A 20,216-nucleotide genomic window follows, 5' to 3' on the forward strand; every position below is an offset into this window, starting at 1 on the left:
TTTACAGATCTTCTATGCATTTATATTGGACTCATGTCTGATTGCACTGCAAAAAAAAAAAAAAACATTTACAGAACACCTTTAAATTAAACGAACTAAATTTAAACCTGTCAATCTTACAATGCACACTGTTGGGCTACTAACCTTTAACATATTGGCAACCACCATAATGCAGGTGGTAAAACATGCATTTTTTATAATTTTTTTATGTATAATTTTGTTTTGGTCCAGGTTAAAGGTGAACTATGTAAGATTTTTGCAGTAAAATATTCAAAAAAAACACTACGCCAGTGTTATATATTTTGTTCAGTTGAGTACTTAGAATATCCCAAATGTTTCCAACTATTTGTAAATTGTGAGAAATTGCTATTTTAACCGAGGAACCGGGACGTGTGAGCTATGCGTGTGAGGGAGTCGCCTGTCGATTGCGTCATATCTGCGTTACCCTCGGTTTCCGGTTTTATTTAGCAGAAACACTTTACTCTCACTGCAGTGTGAACAAGTGTCATAGCAGCCGCCGAGCGAACGTCATAACTTCCTTTTCAACACACTCAGAAGTATCTAATACGATAAACAGAGTTGCGTTACCTCATACTCATGACTGGAAAAGAGGAAGTGGCGTCGGCGATCGTGTCATAATAAAAGTCCCGCTGACGACTATGCCTTAATAACAGTCCCGCTCTTGAATCGCTCCTGTGGCCTTGCTCAGATTCACAACACTCGGTCCTGCTCTGCTTCAGACTACAGTAATGTTAATAATCACATCCATGAACATGATTTCTGCCCGAGTCCTATCCCGATTCTTTTCCACCGGCTGTGAGGTGAAGACCACATGTCCCAAGATTCTGCGCTCAAACGTGGCGTCATCAAACTACGCCTTTGTTTTGAACAGGCGACCTCTAGTGGACGTAAAAGTTACATAGTGCAGCTTTAACAGGGTTTCCGCGGGGTCTTAAAAAGTCTAGAATTTCAAGATCAAAATTTTAGGCCTTTAAAAGTCTTAAATTTGCAAGTATTGAGTTCTAGGTCTTAAATAATTTTAAACAGGTCTTAATTTTCCTACGTCCATATAGCGCTACCTCTAATGCTCATTGAAATGCTCCTGCAGCGCTTTAGGATGTTTTTTAATTCTGGGTATTGTAGTTCTTTCTTTCGCTAGTCCAAATATAGTTTGCTGTATTACGACTACAAATGAGACCAACATGCATCTTATATGGCAGCCAATCAGCTTTTGTGTTATTGGCGGGAGTCTCTTTTAGATTGTACCACATGAAACTGATTTTATTCTTCAGATAATAGTCCTCCAGTTTTTCGCATTTCCGTGATTACTAAATACAATAAAAAATCAACAATGCATTTTGAGTTCCTGCATAATTCGTAATTTCACAGCAAAATAATGGCAAGATACCCAAATAAACAAGATTTATGCATTTTGTTTATTCTATTGTCATGTGTGACTATTGTGAATCTAACATAATACATAATACAGTAAATTTGGTATCCTAATTATGAAAGAAAAAAAACTTGCAAAATTCTGGAAATTACCACCACAAATTCAGTCATTTTGATCTCAAAAATCACCCGAAAAAATATCCTGGTGGGATTGAGCTATGGGGAAGTGCAAGTTTATCAATACAAGTTTATCGATTTGTTCAATTTGAATAAATACATTTACTTTGCAAGTAATTTTGTGACTGCATTTCCTAGGTCTTAAATTTAATTCATAATGGTCTTAAAAATGTCTTTAAAAGTCTTACATTTGACTTGGTGAAACCTGCAGAAACCCTTGGTTAAGTATTATTGCAAGTGAAAGAATGTTAAAGAAAAATATTTACAAATCTTCTATGCATAAATATTGGACTCATGTCTGATTGCACTGTAAAGAAAATCGTTTTTACACACAAAAAAAAATCGGAATAATTTTGTAAAAAATACAGTAAAATTTTAAACATATTACTTACAGAACAACCTGTAAATTTCCACCCGTAAATTCAGCAATGAACACCGCTTCTAAAATCTGTTTTGTATGTTTAACATACATTGACAACCACCATAATAATGCAGGTGGTAAAACATGCAGTGTTTATTTATTTTGACAGTGAAACCCATACGACAGTCACCATCTGAAACAGGCCGCTAGCTCACATAAATACAGGCGCACTTCAATGTGTTTGAGAATCTAGAAAATTCTCCAAAAGGCGGCGCACTCTGGCTCATAAAGAAGAACATGTTTGCCTATCAGAGTAATTTGATATACTCTAAAGGCTGTCAAATAACAGTATGTCATAAATTGGTATTTATAGACCTATTTATTCAGTTTAGTAAGCAAAGTGGACAGTGATCTGTCTACACTGAAAAAAATGTTATGTCGACTTTACTTAATTTTATTATGTCAAGTGGTTGCACGAAATAAATGTAAATCTATCTAAATCCAGATATATTTTTTAAGTTGAGCGTACTAATATTTTGTAAACTGGTTGTACTTATATTTTATTAAGTTGAGTATATTAAATCTCTTTCAGTAATTTCAGAAAATGAACTTCAGATGTCACAAAATCGCAAGTTACTAAACCTAACAATAATATTTGAACTAACTTATATTAACCAGATTGACTTCTATTTCTGTTTTACTGAAAATAATAGTTTTGTTGGATGGAGATAAGTGTTTGCTTTAGTTGGGCTCTTGATCCTTGATTATGTAACTTTAGTATTTCTCTGGCTGCTTTAACTGTGTGTTTATGAGACACATTTGTTATGGAATGAAAAGTCAAGAGAAAATGTCATTGGATGATGATAATGACGTCATCATGTAGTGGCAGAATCACTGATCTCATTGCTCTGGTTGTACAAGTGGTTATTAATAATTTTCCAGTATTCATAATAATAGCCATGAGATCCTGCACTGTTATGGTAATTGAATGATATACTTTTATTTTATTTTATTGTGCACAAAAGGTTTAAATCTATGGCATTACATAGACACACAGAGACATCAAGAATCTGCGTGACAATCAATGCAAAGCTTCATGCTGCAGTGCATGCTGGGTACCACCAGTCAAAACTCCCCCATGGGTCCCAGCATGCATTGCAGCATGAATAAATTATGCATCTGAATTGTGACTAAAATATCCTCTATATTTTTTTGATTGTCACCATTGTTGAGAGTCATACGCTGATTCTTGATGTCTGTGTGTGTCTCATTATTGCCGTAGATTAAAACCCTTTGTGCACAATTAAGAAAAAAATATCTTAAAATTAACCTGAAAAAAAAAGGTTTTAATCTACGACAGTACTAGTGATGTGTCGTTCATGAATGATTCGTTCATTTTGAACGAATCTTTAATATGACTCGAGAACAACGGGTTGTCTCAGAGAGCGATTCGTTCATTTTGTGTTGACTGTGCATGCGCAACATCCCATATGTTCTGTACATGAAACAGAACTGATTAGTTCACCAGTCTCGAGTCATTCGTTCATCAAGTACCAGCCCCATAGGCAAGGTTATACAGTCACCGGAAACAGAACAGATTAGTTAATCTCTCGAGTCTTCTCGTTCATATCGTTCGTTCAAGTCCCCATAGACTGAAAGCAGAAACAGTTCATCTCTCGAGTCTCGTTCTTTTGTCACGTGACGTGACAGCCGTGTTGGATACAGAAATTAGTTAATTCCTTTACAGTCTATGGTTAATTCACAATTCCTTACAAACAAGTGAGTTTTTTTATGTTTGTTTAGTTCAGTTTTTTAGCTAGTTTAATTGATTTTCATATGAAGCCTGGACACATTGGGTTGTTCAGTACGGATAGGCATAACAAATGTTTATTGCACATATCTTCTGATGATTTTATAATAATAAATATATTACAACATGCAGTCAATAATACGACTGTAATGTTGTATATGTTGCGACACTGAACAGGAAAGCGGTCAAGTGAAAAAAGAACGAACGACTCGAACGAACGACTCGAGAGATGAACTAATCAATTCTGTTTCTGGACTGCATGTATTACAACATGAGGCTGTCACGGCCCACATCAGACATGATGACCGAACTAACGGCTCATACCCGAAGAGAGGTGAACTAAACTTTCCAGGAAACAGAAGTGTGAAGTGTTAAAGGAAAGCATGATTTGGATCGGGAGGTGAAGTGAACTAACAGACTACATACATAGACTGAAGCAATTTAAGCAATTAATTAATACTTTATTTCTCAAAGTTTGGCCATGGCTGCATTAGCTTATAGTTTATTTTTTAATCCAAAAGTACTAAATGCGTTGAAAAATGTAGCATTTAACGTTTTAATTAGATTCTGCTGAAATGAACGAAATGACTTGAAAAAAGATTTGTTCATTTTGCTGAACGAGATTCAAAGATCCGAGTCAGTAAAATGAACCGAGCTTCCCATCACTAGACAGTACTGAGGCACACACAGACATCAATAATCAGCCTATGAATCTCAACAATCCAAAAAAATATTCAGATAATCAGATCAACTCTGAACATAAAACAAGCTACATAAACATCCCAATAAAAACAGCAAAAGTAAGAGCAAATAGTAAGAATCAAAGAAAATTAGTCACAATTCAGATGCTTCATTTATTCATGCTGCAATGCATGCTGGGACCCATGGGGGAGTTTTGATTGGTGGTACCCAGCATGCACTGCAGCATGAAGCTTTGCATTGATTGTCACCATTGTTGAGATTCAAATACTAATGTTACATAATCAAGGGTCAAGAGCCCAACTAAAGCAAACACTTATCTCCATCATGGTGACCGAAAATGCAGAGCTGGATGCAGCTTTCAAAAGAGTGTATCACGTACAATCCCCCCACCTTAGCGCCTTCAGAACAAAGTGGTGGCATGTGTCTGCACATGTGCAGACCGAATAGTATATGGAAATTAAATTGAACATATTTTTTTCTAATTACTTTTAATTGAATGAAATTAACTTGTTTTAAATAAGGGCAGTGAATTTGAAAATTAATAATAAAAAATAAGTAGGATAAAATAACACATTAAAATCAGTGAAATTAACCAGATAAAAACATGTAACATTTACAAGGGGTCAGAATAGACTTTTGGCCTCCTTTGGTCGTAAAGTGCTTTGTTTTTGTGAGTGCTTTTGAATATGTGGCTTTGAGAGAGACAACATTTGGTTGGTATTTGGATTGTACCTCATGAAATATATACTATAATGGCTGGAAAGTTACAGCAAAATGCATTAAAGATACATAAAGATGTATATGTTGTGCTGCCTGACATGAGATTCGTTTTGGACTTCACATAAAAGGTAAAAGTTTGACTTGCCACTTAAGTTAAATGAAAGGCCTAGTGTCCAATAGCTGGTATACAGCTGGTCATGTGATCTCAACATGTCAATCTGCTCCATGTAAAATAAAACTTTATTAGGCTACTGATATGACATTGGCCATTTATCTCATGTGAGATGAAAACTGCACCTTTAACCTTAACAAACTCATATTGTTGTCCGCTGCTTTCATTCCATATAGGGAGTTTATGAACGCAAATACTTGCATTAAATATTTTACTCTTCATAAACCCGTCTCCAGCGTGTTGCCTCCGATCTTTCGAATATTGCAATTTAATAAATGTTTAATCAACACATCATCCTCAATAAACCCGTCTCCGGCGTGTTGCCTCCGATCTTTCGAATATTCCCATCTAATATGACCTATGACCTGTAAAGTTGCCAGAATAATAATCATACACTGTTTGTTCGTTGGCCAGAGGAGAACTGGCACCCCGACTGAGCCTGGTTTCTCACAATGTTTATTTTTCTCCATTAGGTCACCTGACGGGGTTTTGGTTTCCTTGCCACTGTCGCCTTTGGCTTGGCTTGCTCAGTTGGGGACACTACATTTTCAACTAAATATCCAAATAAATCTAATTAGTAAACTAAATTAACCATATAAACTAAATGACTGATCTAATCACTGATCTAATGCCCACATATGATAATTGAAATGAACTGATGACATCACCGTTTTCTCCAGAATGGCTATACGGCCGAATCAAATTCTTTTGCATTATTTTCCTGTTTAACACTGTGAAGCTGCTTTGAAACAATCTGTATTGTTAAAAGCGCTATATAAATAAAGTTGACTTGACTTGAACAGTACCTCTATTGATTAAAAACCTATACAGCAAACAAAAATACATGTAAAAATATGTATGCTATCCTTAAAATAAATACAATTTCAGAAAAGTAGGACTTTATCAAACAAACATTATTATTGTTTTAAAGTTCAGTTTATTGTTGACATAAATGTCTTTCTAAATTAACATTATTGTCAAACACATCCTCTGACATTACATTCACTACAACGGCCCTTTAGAGGGGATGTAAAAACCCATAACCACAATGATGGTGTGGAGATGTGGAGATGGTGGTCCATAATCAGAAGGTTGCTGGTTCAATCCCAGCGGTCACCATCAGAGTGTCCTTGAGCAAGGCACTTTACTCCACATTGCTCCAGGGGGATTGCCCCTGTAATAAGGGCACTGTAAGTCACTTTGGATAAAAGCGTCTGCCAAACGCATAAATGTAAATGTACAATGATCATGGTTTTGTTATGGCCAGGATGAACGGTGGTGCAGGTAGGAGTCTATTAGAGCTGTAGATGGGGCAGGCTTTAAATTTACAGGGCCAGTCTGTCCAGAGATAACGCACCGCAGTAATAGAAGCAGCTGGACACGCTGGTGTAGATACTAAGACATCATTTAAACCTCGTTTGATAATGGGAGCAGGCAACCATTTGTCATCTGATCCACACTTTTCATCCTCAGAGCAGCAGATCTACGGCAGAAAAAAAAATACAGTCAAGGTTAGTTCAACAGTAGCATTCTCATATTAAAGGTAGGGTAGGCAATTTCAGAGAGGCTAGCAATAGCAAGCTAGCTTTGAAAGCATAAGACCCCACCCTCCCTTCAGAGCTCTCTCTCCTAAGCCACTCCTCCAGTCTGCAAAACACATATTTGTAGTTTCTGCAGAAGAGCGCCCTCTGGCTTTCAGATGGAGTAGCAACCTTGGCCAAATTGCTTGCGGTTTAAAGGGGTCATCAACTGGCTTTTTAAAAAATGTTATACTGTTGTCTGAGGTCAACTAATGACGTTTGTGTGGTTTTTACATTCAATATTTTCTGCCTTGGTTTTGAGGCTCTCTGAAAAACGGTTGGTTTTGATGGGCGTGCCGCACTGAAGACTTGGAAGTAAACGCCCACGGCTAGGATTGGATACGATTTGCATATTTAATGAGCTTCAGCTCCCTCACTACATGTGGGGATTGTTTTGAAAGTGTCTGGAGAAACGCTCACAGGGCTCGAAAAATATCTTTATCAAACAAACACAATGATTCATCTCTCATCCACCTGCGATTGATTGGAATGTTATTTCTGTATTACTTGGCCGGCCCGATCAACAGTGAATATAACCATGAACCGTACACACTAGGGGTGGGAATCTTAAGGGACTTAACGATTCGATCCGATTCTGGGAGTAACGATCCGATTCCCAAAACGATTCTGAAAGGGTTAGTTCACCCAAAAATGAAATTTCTTCCATTAATGACTCACCCCAATGTTGTTCCACACCCGTAAGACCTCCGTTCATCCTCGGAACACAGTTTAAGATATTTTAGATTTAGTCCGAGGGCTTTCAGTCCTGTGAATGTAAGTCTGTGCACACTTTGCTGTCCACGTCCAGAAAGGTAATGAAAACATCATCAAAGTAGCCCATGTGTGACATCATTTGGTTAGTTAGACTCTTTTGAAGCGTCGACAATACATTTTGGTCCAAAAATAACAAAAACTAAGACTTTATTAAGCATTGTCTTCTCTTCCGGCTTTGTTTGAATCCGCGTTCACGACGCCACAGTGACGCTGCTGACGTAAGACGCTGTGACGTGTTATCTGGTTATCTTTGGCGATTAGGGCATCCGGGACATGCACACTTACGCACCATTTTTAAAAAAATAAAGCAATACAAACAATGTAGAACAGCTTGTTTACAGCGTGCGACTCCCTCAGACTACAAACGATGCTCTGTCGCACCAGATAACACGTCACAGCATCTTACGTCAGCAGTTTCACTGTGGCGTCGTGAACGCGGATTCAAACAAAGCCGGAAGAGAAGACTTAATAAATGCTTAATAAAGTCTTAGTTTTTGTTATTTTTGGACCAAAATGTATTGTCGACGCTCCAAAAGAGTCTAACTAACCAAATGATGTCACATATGGACTACTTTGATGATGTTTTCATTACCTTTCTGGACGTGGACAGCAAAGTGTGCATACACTTACATTCAAAGGACTGAAAGCCCTCGGACTAAATCTAAAATATCTTAAACTGTGTTCCGAGGATGAACGGAGGTCTTAGGGGTGTGGAACAACATTGGGGTGAGTCATTAATGGAAGAAATTTCATTTTTGGGTGAACTAACCCTTTAACATACATTTTTGGTAACTAATTATCCTGCTGTGCAAATACATGAACTTTACATTTTAACCAAAATTGGACCTAATATGTTTTTTGTTTATAGTTAGAATATCTGTTTGACAGTATTGCCATATTAAAAATGATTATGAAGATTTCTTTCAATACTTTTATTTTATTTACAAAGTTATATTCAAAATTAACAAGCTCTAATGAAACATAGTAAGCCATATATACAATTGCAAAGAATAATCATTAAGAATAAACAGTTCTCAATTTGCAACCAAGTGTGACAATTTTTCAGTTTCTTTAGAACATTTTAACAAAAAAATTTCTTTAAAGCCAAAAAAAGTTTACTTTGGTTAGAGCCACAAAAAAATCTTTAAAACATAGGCTAATGCAGAAGAAAAACAACTTTAGCGCTCGCTGAGAAGCCAAATTCAGTGTGTGCGCATAACATCTCACATGAGAACTTGCCGAGCTGCAACAGTCATGTTAGAGACATTTAACGAATCACTCGCCAAAACGAAGTCTTTGTTCAGAATTTTCCATTCTTTTGAAACATTGTGCAGTAGTTCAGCAATATTCGATAAGTCATTCCACAAATTATGCCACGGATGTTGGTAGGTTTATATCCCGGCCACCGGGATAGGAGTGTTATTAAGCATTAATGGCAAGGAAAGCGCCTTATAGCTTACTTGAGCACCACTTCGTTATTTAGGCTCAGAATTTTGTTTGTTGGAAATATGAACTTAATTTAGAAATGTTTTTGAAATTAAAAACCTTGCATTTAATAAGCAAAATACATTTTTGAAATGGGGAGGCAGCCGTGGCGAGCGCAGACACAGAGCGGCCAGAGAAACGGAGAAGCGACTGCTGTAAGGCGTTTGTGCAAAACTGCATAAAAACTGCATAAAAAGTGCGGGTGTTGAACCCTCTCACCGGGAAAAGTGTCCCCACTGGTGCGACGCCCCTGAGCAGGTCGTAGTTTGTCCATTTTATCTTAAACGAAGCCAATTCACCAGCATACGCACGTTCGCCTATCAACGGGTATTTCTGTTTGGCCAGTGACCGCACGCGCACAAACAGTGGTGAAGTGGCCTTTTGAATTGAACACAGAATCGATTCTGAATTTTTGAGAATCGATTCTGAATCGTTAGATAACAAATCGCGATGCATCAATGCATCAACCTTTTCTCCCACCCCTAGTACACACACACACGCAAGAAAGGAATGTTATTTCACTCTAGCCCGTCAGCAGGCCGGTGATAGCCCGTCTGAAAAACACATAGCCCCCGGACGTTGGGCTTTGCGAGCACTGGCATTACAAGTCCTAGTCTAATCACGAATTAACCAATAACACCTTCTCCAGCCTGTGACCGCCTGCTAAGGTATGTAATCAATAGATATCAAACGATCTGTAACAATGCAATACTAACGCATAAAAGAACATGCTCACATAAGTGTGTTGCACCATTCCTGTCGGATCCAATATAGAAGGCACAGCATTGTGTTTTAATCTCAATATGTCTGCAAATCCAGTCTCGACCTCTATCTTGTTCACAATCGATTCCGCGGTGAAATGAAGCAAACAAACGTAATGTTTTACGCACGTGAGCTGGAACCGGCATGTTTATTGCTCGGTAACGCAACCCGTTTAGCTCCACGAGTCGGTGGGCGGGCGGGCGGGCTTGAGGCGGTGCTTCTGCATTCTATGACGTCAGTGATTGACATATTCTGAGATCTCTCGTTTTCTGGGCCTGGTGTCTATAAAAGCTTTTCTTTGACTAACAAGGACATGTTCAGCTCTGAAACTTACAAGATATTCTTATAATCACGATGAACTTTTATATATCAAAGGCTCAAAGGAAAGTAGATTTCTCAATTCATCACCCCTTTAATTTCGATTAATCGTGCAGCCATAATAATAATGAATGAAAACAACTTAATGTGCTCTGCTTTGTACCACCTGACCACTGCAGATTCATTTCGGCGTTGATAATGTTGCTGTAGAAACTCACAAGTCGGAGAATGTGAACAGCTCCGGGTAGAACGTCACGGATGCCATGTCTTAATTACGGTAATTACAACATGATGTGAACATAACATAAGCTTGTTGTTCAGTAGGAACTGTAAAGGCGGCTACTGTTATGCAAATACTAAGGTTGACAGGCAGGTGGGACAGCCTATCTTTGCATTCGGACCGAATACACTGATTGGATTAAATTTTGTGGGCCTGAGACTTCCACAGAAGACATATGTACATGTTTTGATATTTAGACCACTTCTATTATTGATTGCTATCAGGATGATAAGTGTTTCAATCAGTATAACAAAAAGTGTTTATAAAAAACATTGCCTACCCTACCTTTAAAGGGATAGTTCCCCCAAAAATGAAAATCACCCCATGATTTACTCACCCTCGCCTCAAGTCATCCTAGGTGTGTATGACATTCTTCTTTCAGACGAACACAATCAGAGTTATATTAACCCTTAAATGCATACCTCAGGTCTTTAGTGACCCGAGACGTCATTCACTACCCTCCTTCTCATTCATTTTTTAAAGTTAGACATCAATCTTCTTAGTATTCCTCAATCAATTTAAACAATATAACAAGAAAAAAATAATACAATTATAATTGAATGCCTTTTTTTCCATTAGTTTTTGGTGTTTAGTTTTCCATTAAATTTAGGTGTGTAAGATTGTACGCATTTTTTTATCTGCACAAAAATAAATAAATCTATAATGACGAAATAAGTGCAATTCACCTTTGTTCCAAAAGGTAGCAATGTCTGATACACAATGATGAAGTGACGTTTCACTCATATTTACCTCAGATAGAAAACGAAACAATAATATATATATAATCTGCAAAACTTGAAATGGCTCAGCGATTTACAGCAGAGACAGTACTCAACGCAATCAAATATTAGTGTCACTGTCACTTGATGATGGATCTGGGGAAGGAAGTCGTCAGTGATCAAAATATTTATTTTGAAGACGTTGAAAATGAGTTTTGAGGATATGCGTGAGATCGCGAATATGAGGGAAATGCTGAATGTACTGGGAAATGAGTTCTGACGAGGACAGTGATGATGAACCCTTCCAGGCTCCAAAAAGTAACGAAATATGTTTTATTTTATTTTTCTGTAATTGTTACTCAAATATCAGGAGTTTTATAAATTATCGCGACAGGTATAGATCTATCCATGTTTGATATAGATCCGGGTCGCTAAAGACCCGTATATGTAAGAATGTTTGGCAAAACAGTCATGCATTTTAGGGTTAAAAATGTCCTGGTTAATCCAAGCTTTATAATGGCAGTGAATTGCAGCCCAAAATTTGAAGCCCAAAAAAGTGCATCCATCCATTATAAAAGTGCTCCACACGGCTATGGGGGTTCATAAAGGCCTTCTGTAGCGAAGCCATGGGTTTGTGTATCCATATTTAAAACTTTACAAAGTAAAATATCTAGTCTTGTGGAGTATTTTTACAATAGATGCATTTTGTAGGGCTTCAAATTTTGGGCTGCCATTATAATCCTTGGATTAGCCACAACATTTTTAATATAACTCTGATTGTGTTCGCCTGAAAGAAGAATGTCAAATACACCTAGGATGACTTGAGGTGAGGGTTAGTAAATCATGGGGTAATTTTCATTTTTGGGTGAACTATCCCTTTAAAACCAGCCCTTGTTTGAATTCATATTTCTTAAAATTACAGTTTTCTAATGAACATGTACTTAAATGTTTTTGAAGGTTATCTTACCTCAAAAAAAACACCATCAGTCTCATTAAGAATGGCATTGATATCCTGATTAAACACAATGCCAACGAAAGACTGGTTGAGGATGGCCTGAGTAGGGAAAGGTCCTTGGAAAGACACGTTCTTCTCCCCATAGGCGACAGCTCTTGCCCCGAGCACAAGTCTGAATGCCACATCCTGTTTATCCCGTGGGTGGATACTATTGAACCCCCCACCAAAAACAGGCAAATCAGCATGTTAGAGTCCAGCACTTTCATTACACTATTGGAATAACACTTTAACTACCAGTTTCTGCTCTTCCTCACCTGCCCCAGGGCGACTTTTCATCAGGTAGGTCGATAGCAACAGCCATAAAGGTGTTCTTCATGCGCGGATTAGGAGCAAAGCCATAGTCTGCTGTCTGATGCCAGCGTATTTCTCTGAACCCGTTGTGCTTTTCGTTTTTGAGATTTGTACTTAGCTAGAAATGAAATGGAAGTGCAATTTAATTTCATGCTATGACACATAGGTCTTAAGATATTTTCCTTCCATTACTGAATATTTAAGCAAGTGCTGCTCGCTGCAAAGCCAAATGACGTCCAGCTCCTATTCTTTTGATGTAATGAAGTTATGTTTATGTTTAGAGTTTCATTGGAGTGAGGCGGAGCCGGACGTCCACACATTGGCTCTGCAGTAGGAACCCTCTCTATTTAACGGTACCTGTACGAATCCAAATGGGAAGTCTACTGCAGTTTGGCCATCTGAGCCTTCATGGAAAGCCATCCTCCAGTCGTCAATCATGGCAGGGAAAGAGCAGTTGTATTTATCCCGGTTGTAGCCTGTATTACGCTCACCTGAGACAAAGAGCAAAGGTAAAAATAGCAAGTCTTTGCACATGTTATAATTGTTATAAAGGGCTATAATTCTGAGAAGTACTACCTTGATACCATATGGCTCCAGTTATGGTCATGTTGAGTAATGGATGTATCATGGCATTCCACAGCACTGAACTCCTCCGTTTAGCAGAGATGTTCCCAAAGAGGTAACTTTGCATAGGCGGAGGACTATAAGGAACAATTCATGTACAGAAGTTGAGAATGTTAAATGAGAAGCAATTCAAGTCATTTATATTGTACTGTATTTTACAAACTATTCATTCAAACATATTTACTTATGAAGGTCAATGACGTACTGTAAAGGAGTTTTCACAATAAAGAAAATAATATTTTTAAGTGCCCCATTATGTTCATTATGTCCCTTTTATGCAGTGTGTAATAAAGCTGTTTGTGGATGTAAACCGTCTGCAAAGTAATAAGTGTACGATAAATAAAGTTATTGTCTCCCAAAAGAAAGAATCGACTCTGAACTGCGTATACAAGTCGTTTGTAATTCGAATCCCACTGCGTTATGGTTCTACGTCACTAGAAAACACATTTGCATAACGCCGTCTATGTTGTACATTGTCCGCCCGTGAACAACTTGACCCGCCCTCAAACGTCATTTTACTGATTTACATTTTGCTTCTCAAATCTCAGAGTTCAACACAGGATTCAAAAGCATAAAATAAAAGCATGATAAGTCACGAAAGACAACTGAATTACTGACATAAAGCTGTGCGCACGCTCCGATCGCAACACGGACAAACGGACTAGTCTACTGTCTTAAACTTGGGAGACTCTCCACGCACTGCTCTCGAACTAAAAATTATGGATTTGATCAACTGGTCTCTCAACGCAATTGACACCATCTTCTCGACGAGAAGCTTGGGTTCGGGGGAACCTGACTGCCCTGCTGGAACGTTTGCTGCTGGCTACACGATGGACGCGTGGGAGAGGTGGCATGTTGTGTGTCTAGCGGCACTTTCCGTAGAGGACATTGAAGACATCTACCTATTCGGATTCATGGTAACAGGGTTTCTGCTGATTGGATCAGGCATTGCCCTGGGATATCGGAAAATTCAGAAAGCGGTGACAGCTGTTCAAAGCTCCACAAGGCTGCCCGTCATGATTGAAGCAGTGGGCAGAGCGGTCATCTCCCAAACTGGGACCACTAACCGCAACATGGATAACATCATGGAGTTGCAACGCAAGATGGATATCATCACGGAAAAACTCACTGCTTTGCAAAATGGTTTCAGAGACCAGAACGAACTAAGAGAGTAGGCATAAATTGTGGCTACTCGCTCCCAGACCAAACAAATTCCAATCTTATCTGCTTTCGGCTCCCTCAACCAGCACGGCCTTGGCCAAGGCCGCTGCTGAGACAACAACTCCTCCAGAAGAGCACTGCAGGAAGACGCTCTTGCACTCATCCCCCAACCACCTGCTGACTCGGACTGGGATCTGATCAAGGTTGTCTCCATAACAACGGGAGGACCGAGATTATGGTGCCAGGCGTGACTCTTCAGGCCTACACAGACATGCACATGAACTTTACAGACACACACACACTTATGCACACACCCATCTCTCACCTTCGCCGCTTTGTACCCCCAGTCTGACAAGCGGGTCTGTGACCAGCGCCTGAGATGGCTGTTGGACCGGGACGCCTGGCTGTGCTGGGACACCTCAACCCCCACAATTCCTCTCCCCTGTTGCAAGTCGTGTTTCATGTCGTAATGTGTGCTTATGTTGCTGAGATGTTTTTTTACTGTTCTCAAACTGTGCTCCCGTAGGAGCATAGTCTGGGGGTTGTTTTTTTTTTCATCTCCTCACCCCTACCTACCTATCCTCATGTTATGCTGTATTTTCTGTCCAACTTAAGATGGCGCCGCAAATGGCGACTCGGTGTGACTCGCACAACACCAAATACATTTCACTGCCAGCTGTATACTTGTATGTAACTGTGTACGTGACAAATAAAACTCTTTGACTTTGACTTTGACTTTGACAAGCATACTAGCCTTTGTCTTCGGTTGCACGCCTAAACGGCCAAATACACACAGAAATATATCAAAATGCCAAGTCGAGTACTCACATAAACATAGTAGATGTAAGCACTGTGCGCGTTCACACACATGAAGAGGATTTATACTCATCAGTTGGTCAACCTCACAGTGAAAGCCCTGCACAATTAATTCCATATTGCAACTTATTTATTGTTTGCTGCATAATTGTTTGTTTTTAGTTATGGACCTAATAATTACTACTGTTGACATTTTATTGAAAAAAAAATGCTTTTTAATAATAATTTTATATCATTTTTTACTGTGGCTCTTTTGGAAAAATGCATTAACCAAAAATGAAAAAGATGTCTCTTTGGTCACTGAAAAAAAAGTTCCCAACCCTTTTCAGGGACACAGACGAAAAAGAAAAGACTACAGTCAAAGCTCATCTTTAGGGGGGTATTGTCAAATAATCTACTGCCCACTGACATGGTTTTGAAAGCTATTTATTATAAATGTTTTGGCCTTCAACTTTTTACAAATGCACATATGTAATTAGACTGGGTAAACCCAGCCTGATCTGCCGGGGATTTGATTTCGCCCTGCAACTCAGTCTGGAAACCTGTACATTAATTTCTACTGCTTCTGTTACACTTTTGCGGGAACCAATCACAGACTGGCTTATCCACCTGGCACGCTATTGGCGGGTTTAACACGATGACGGATAGAGAAGCGATGGGTCGATGCCCGTTGATCCTCTTGTGGTCTGATTGGTTGAAGGACTATCCAATTGCGTACAGAGTCATTTAATTTATGCTTGTTTATCACACCTCTTGTGCAGTAGAAAATACAGAGCAGACTCCCCAGACCAATGTACAATCTTAAATTGAGCTTGGTCTGGTGATAGCCAGACAATGTTTGAAAAAAAAACAATCAAAATAAATTTTATTACACAACTTAAAAACAGGGTGTGCTAATATTATACCTGGTCAATGATCTCTTCAATCCACACTTGTCAAGTGCCCTCGGGGATGACCAGGCTTCCACAGGTGTGCCTTCCCAACACGTCTCTACAAGTCCGATGGGATACTTCAGTGTCTCATAGAGATAGCGACCAAAGAGCCAGCAAACTGCAGAGAAATGGCTGAAATTCTTTCCACCAAGCAATTCTTGAAAAGACAAGAAGAACAGCTGCTTATCTCTCTCTTCAGGGAAAGGTAGAGTTTAATGCATGCCTTTTGCTAACAAGTTTTCATTTTTATCAAGGAAACAAAAAGCAGGCATTCTTGAAGGGTTAGAATTGAAAAATCAAAATAAATTCTGTCATTAAGAAGGCATCCTCATGTCGTTCCAAACCAGTAAGACTTTCGTTCATCTTCAGAACACAAATGAAGATCTTTTTTAAGAAATCTGAGAGCTCTGACCCCTCCATAGACAACAATGTAATTACCACTTTAAAGGCCCAGAAAGGTTGTAAAGGGGGTGAATTCTGGAAATCACTGCCGTTTCAATGTATATCTGTTGCGTGATTGTAATCAAGGTATTAATTATTATTTATCCTACTATATATTTAATATTTCAATTTGAATAACTTCTTCAAGCTTATGAGATTTGCTTTTACTTTTACTTATATTTATTTTATATTATATTTTATTCAATTTATATCTATAAGCTTTTATTTTTCTTTGCATCTTCCATCCATTAAATATAGTCTGCACCTCTTACTGAGAGAAAGAACATGCTATCAGGATGTTTTGGTAAAGTTTCTGGTCAGAGCTCGACCAACTGTGTATCTGAATGTGCGCTAGTATTCTTTGTTACAGATCAGTGGTGTATCACTGGTATTCTGCTTGTTAGAAGGTCACAATGTGCCTAAATCCGGGGTCCAAGCGTCAACAGTTGATCAATGGAGACATGTTTCTGCCTATCAGTCCATGTGTGGAAATGTACTATGATTATCCATTTTCTCTTAGCCAATCAGAATCATTTAACCTGAAGTAATGAGGTAGCTAGACCTTGAAAAGAGTATAATTGTGGTGTAAAATTGTACGTACAGGAGCGCGGCCTACGAACTCCTTGTGAGACCTGAAGCTGGCTTCTGCTGATGTTGAAACGGCAAACTGTTCTTCAGTAAATTTTTCTTTAATTAATCGCACTTCTGACTCCTAGTCTTCATTCTTCACATCTGGTCTTGGGTCCTGAACAGTTTCCCCCAACAGTAGTAAGGACATTGTTAAAATAGTCCATGTGACTTCAGAGGTTCAACCCTAATGTTATGAAGCGACGAGAATAATGACTTTATTCAACAATTTCTTCTCTTCTGTGTCAATCTCCAACGTTGTTTATGTTGTAACCGCAGTGCGGCGCTCCCGGGTTCTACTCTGTATTGACTCTGTAGTCACATGGACTATTTTAACAATGTCTTTACTACCTTTCTGGGCCTTGAAAGTGGTACCGATAATTAAATTGCTGTCTATGAAGGGGTCAGAGAGCTCTCAGATTTCATTAAAAATATCTCAATTTGTGGGTGGTGTAGGGTGAGTAATTAAAGGTGGGGTAAGTACTTTCTGTTAACCGATGTTGATTTCAAATCACCAAAACAAACACGCCCCTATTTTGATAGCTCCGCCTCACACATGTTGTAACCCAGGCAACGACTACGGCGGAATCTGCTGTGCCAGCCGAGGGTATGATGTCATCAACAAGGGAAAGCAATGTGTGTTACTATGGTAATCCAGGTCGAATGTTCAGTGAAAAAGTCATTCCTTCCATCCCAAAAACACAAACACAGTTCTCATGAAGTGAAACAGTCCAACTAACGAATATATTACAATTATGACAAGATTCGAGGGTTATATCGATCACGAAAAGAGGAACCAAAGGAAACAAACATATATTAGGAGTGTATTATCTTACTCTTCGAACACACTTTGGGAGCTGACGCTTAAAACAGACAGTGAGGAGGTTTAGACGCTCCAGACTTATACGGTGTGGAAATGAATGGGTCTTTATCATCGCTGAAGTGAACGACAATACAATCGCAAATGGGCAAGCAAGCGAGACATATACACATGACACACAAGCATATTCAAGCAAAAGTCAGGGTTCTGTGAAACTAAACAAAATCAATGTTACTCGCCTATCGAGAAGAAATAAAGCAACCTCGGCCTTCACTCCTTGAGTTCTCTCCAGCGCTGGAAAGCTGATCCGATATTTACACGGTCCCACTTCTTTCCTGATCGTAAGCCTTCTTTTGTTGTACAGTTTTTTATCCACCATCTCTCTCTTTCTGTCGTCGCTCGGCTAATGTCCATCTTGTGTCGTGTCTTTTGAATAATGACGTGCACTGAGCGCTCACTTCTCCCCTACGTAGACACGCCCCTTACTGCTGATTGGCTATACGTTTGTTTTGGTACTCGGCCCGAGAGACTTTTCTAAAGCATTTTTGAAATGCCACTTACCCCACCTTTAATGACAGAATTTTCATTTTTTGGTTGAACTAACCCTTTAAGATAAAACAGGAATGCAACAAATCATTATAGCTTGTTTCCATACGACCGTATGAGTCACACCTGCTGTTGGTCGGGACCAAGGAACTTCCACTCCTGCGAGATCAATTAGTTCCTCTTCGCTCTTCTCCAAGGCAGCCTGGAAGATCCTCACATTAGGAAACTTAGATGCCTTGGCCAGCTCCTCTGTTGCATTGATCAGCTTTTGAAGAACAAGAGACATTTTTTGGGTTAACCACATCTGAAAGATGTCAACTTTAAGAGTTTAGAGAAATGTACTCACTTGACGAACAGTGAATGCCATGTTACTTTGTCCACTACATAACCAGATGTCCCCAAAGAGCACATCTGTGAGCGTGATTGAGCTGTTAGTTGTATTCTGAGATGCAGTCAAGTTGTAGGGACCACCGGCCTCCACAGGATTGAGAGTTGTGCGCCAAATACCTGTGAGACAATCCACTGTCATTGTTCTGAATTATTCCAAACATATTAAATGTTCACCTTTTGTGTTTCTCAGAAGAAAGTCAAGTCATACAGGATTGAAATGACAAGAGTAATTTTTACATGTTTAACTGATACTCACCATTGATAACAGTAGCAGAGTGTGCAGACTCTTTGTGTGATCCAGACAGTGACACCACAACTTTGGCTCCTGTCTGTCCAAATCCCCACAGGACTGCTTTGGCTGGTGCCTTCTGCAGAACCATGTGATCCCCATAACTAGAAGAGAACCGAAACACTTCTGCTGGCGCTGGGAATACAAAGAAATGAACATAAGCTTTTAAATTATGGTAAGATTGCATTGTAGTAAAGGGGAAGTCCAACTACATGAATCAATTCTTCAAAAAAGAATTTGGGTGTTTCTGGCAGCATCTCAGTAAGGCTGAAACCCTATCAAAGGTTGTATCAGTTTGAAGTATCATTGGAAGGTGGCCATTGTTTTGAATCCTTATTTCAGCATATTTTGAAGGATGCATCAAGTGTAGGCCTATCATCAGTGTAAATAACCCGCCGTGTTGGCGGAGCCCATTTATACTAACTCCGCCCACTGACGTTGGACCAGACAAAATTACAGATGATGCTGGATTGTCAACAGTAGCAATAGTGTAGAGGTAAGGTGTGTGGCACAAACTTTTGATGCAAATCAACCCGAGTTCAAATCAGCCTTTTTGCCCAACTTACTCCACTCCCTTTCCCCATTGCATATCTGATCGAAAAGGCATTTATTTTCAATATAAATTAAGAAATATTTGAAAAGTGGAAAAAAAGTGTCTAACGTGTGTTTAATAATAAAGTGTTTATGTAGGGAGGGCTTGTCCCAATAAGGCGGCATTCATTTAATAATTGTAATAAATATAATAATTTACACTGTTATTATTGCATATCATGTACAACAACACTGAGGGGTAAAAAGCATCTGCCACTATTTAAACTTTCTTGCAAAGAAAATACTGCCTTTTTTACATAGTGTAAATTAAATATATTGCCGCTGCCGTGTATCAGTCACATCCCCCAATGACCCACAATCCTTTGCACACATTAAAATTCACGCACCGAGCTTGTCCAATTTCATTATGAAATGCAAGACAAAATTTTTTAAAATGTTTCAGAAGATGAAGGTATGTTGT

The 20,216-nt window shown here is 38.9% G+C and overlaps 1 protein-coding gene across 1 annotated transcript; it reads right to left on the minus strand.

Annotated features, from left to right (window-relative positions):
- Positions 1 to 6,580: 6,580 nt before the first annotated feature.
- Positions 6,581 to 19,325, minus strand: LOC307132036 (sialate O-acetylesterase-like; the record flags this gene model as incomplete). The annotated part of the gene is made up of 9 exons (XM_079826170.1): positions 19,172 to 19,325; positions 18,872 to 19,032; positions 18,652 to 18,790; positions 16,065 to 16,248; positions 13,135 to 13,259; positions 12,916 to 13,049; positions 12,522 to 12,676; positions 12,220 to 12,415; positions 6,581 to 6,817 (listed from the first exon to the last, which is right to left on the minus strand). The coding sequence occupies exons 1-9, from the start codon at positions 19,293 to 19,295 to the stop codon at positions 6,581 to 6,583; spliced, it is 1,455 nt and encodes a 484-aa protein (XP_079682296.1). The 5' UTR covers positions 19,296 to 19,325.
- Positions 19,326 to 20,216: the final 891 nt, after the last annotated feature.

The sequence above is a fragment of the Gobio gobio genome, assembly GCF_949357685.1.
Source record: "Gobio gobio genome assembly, chromosome: 9".
NCBI lineage: Eukaryota > Metazoa > Chordata > Actinopteri > Cypriniformes > Gobionidae > Gobio > Gobio gobio.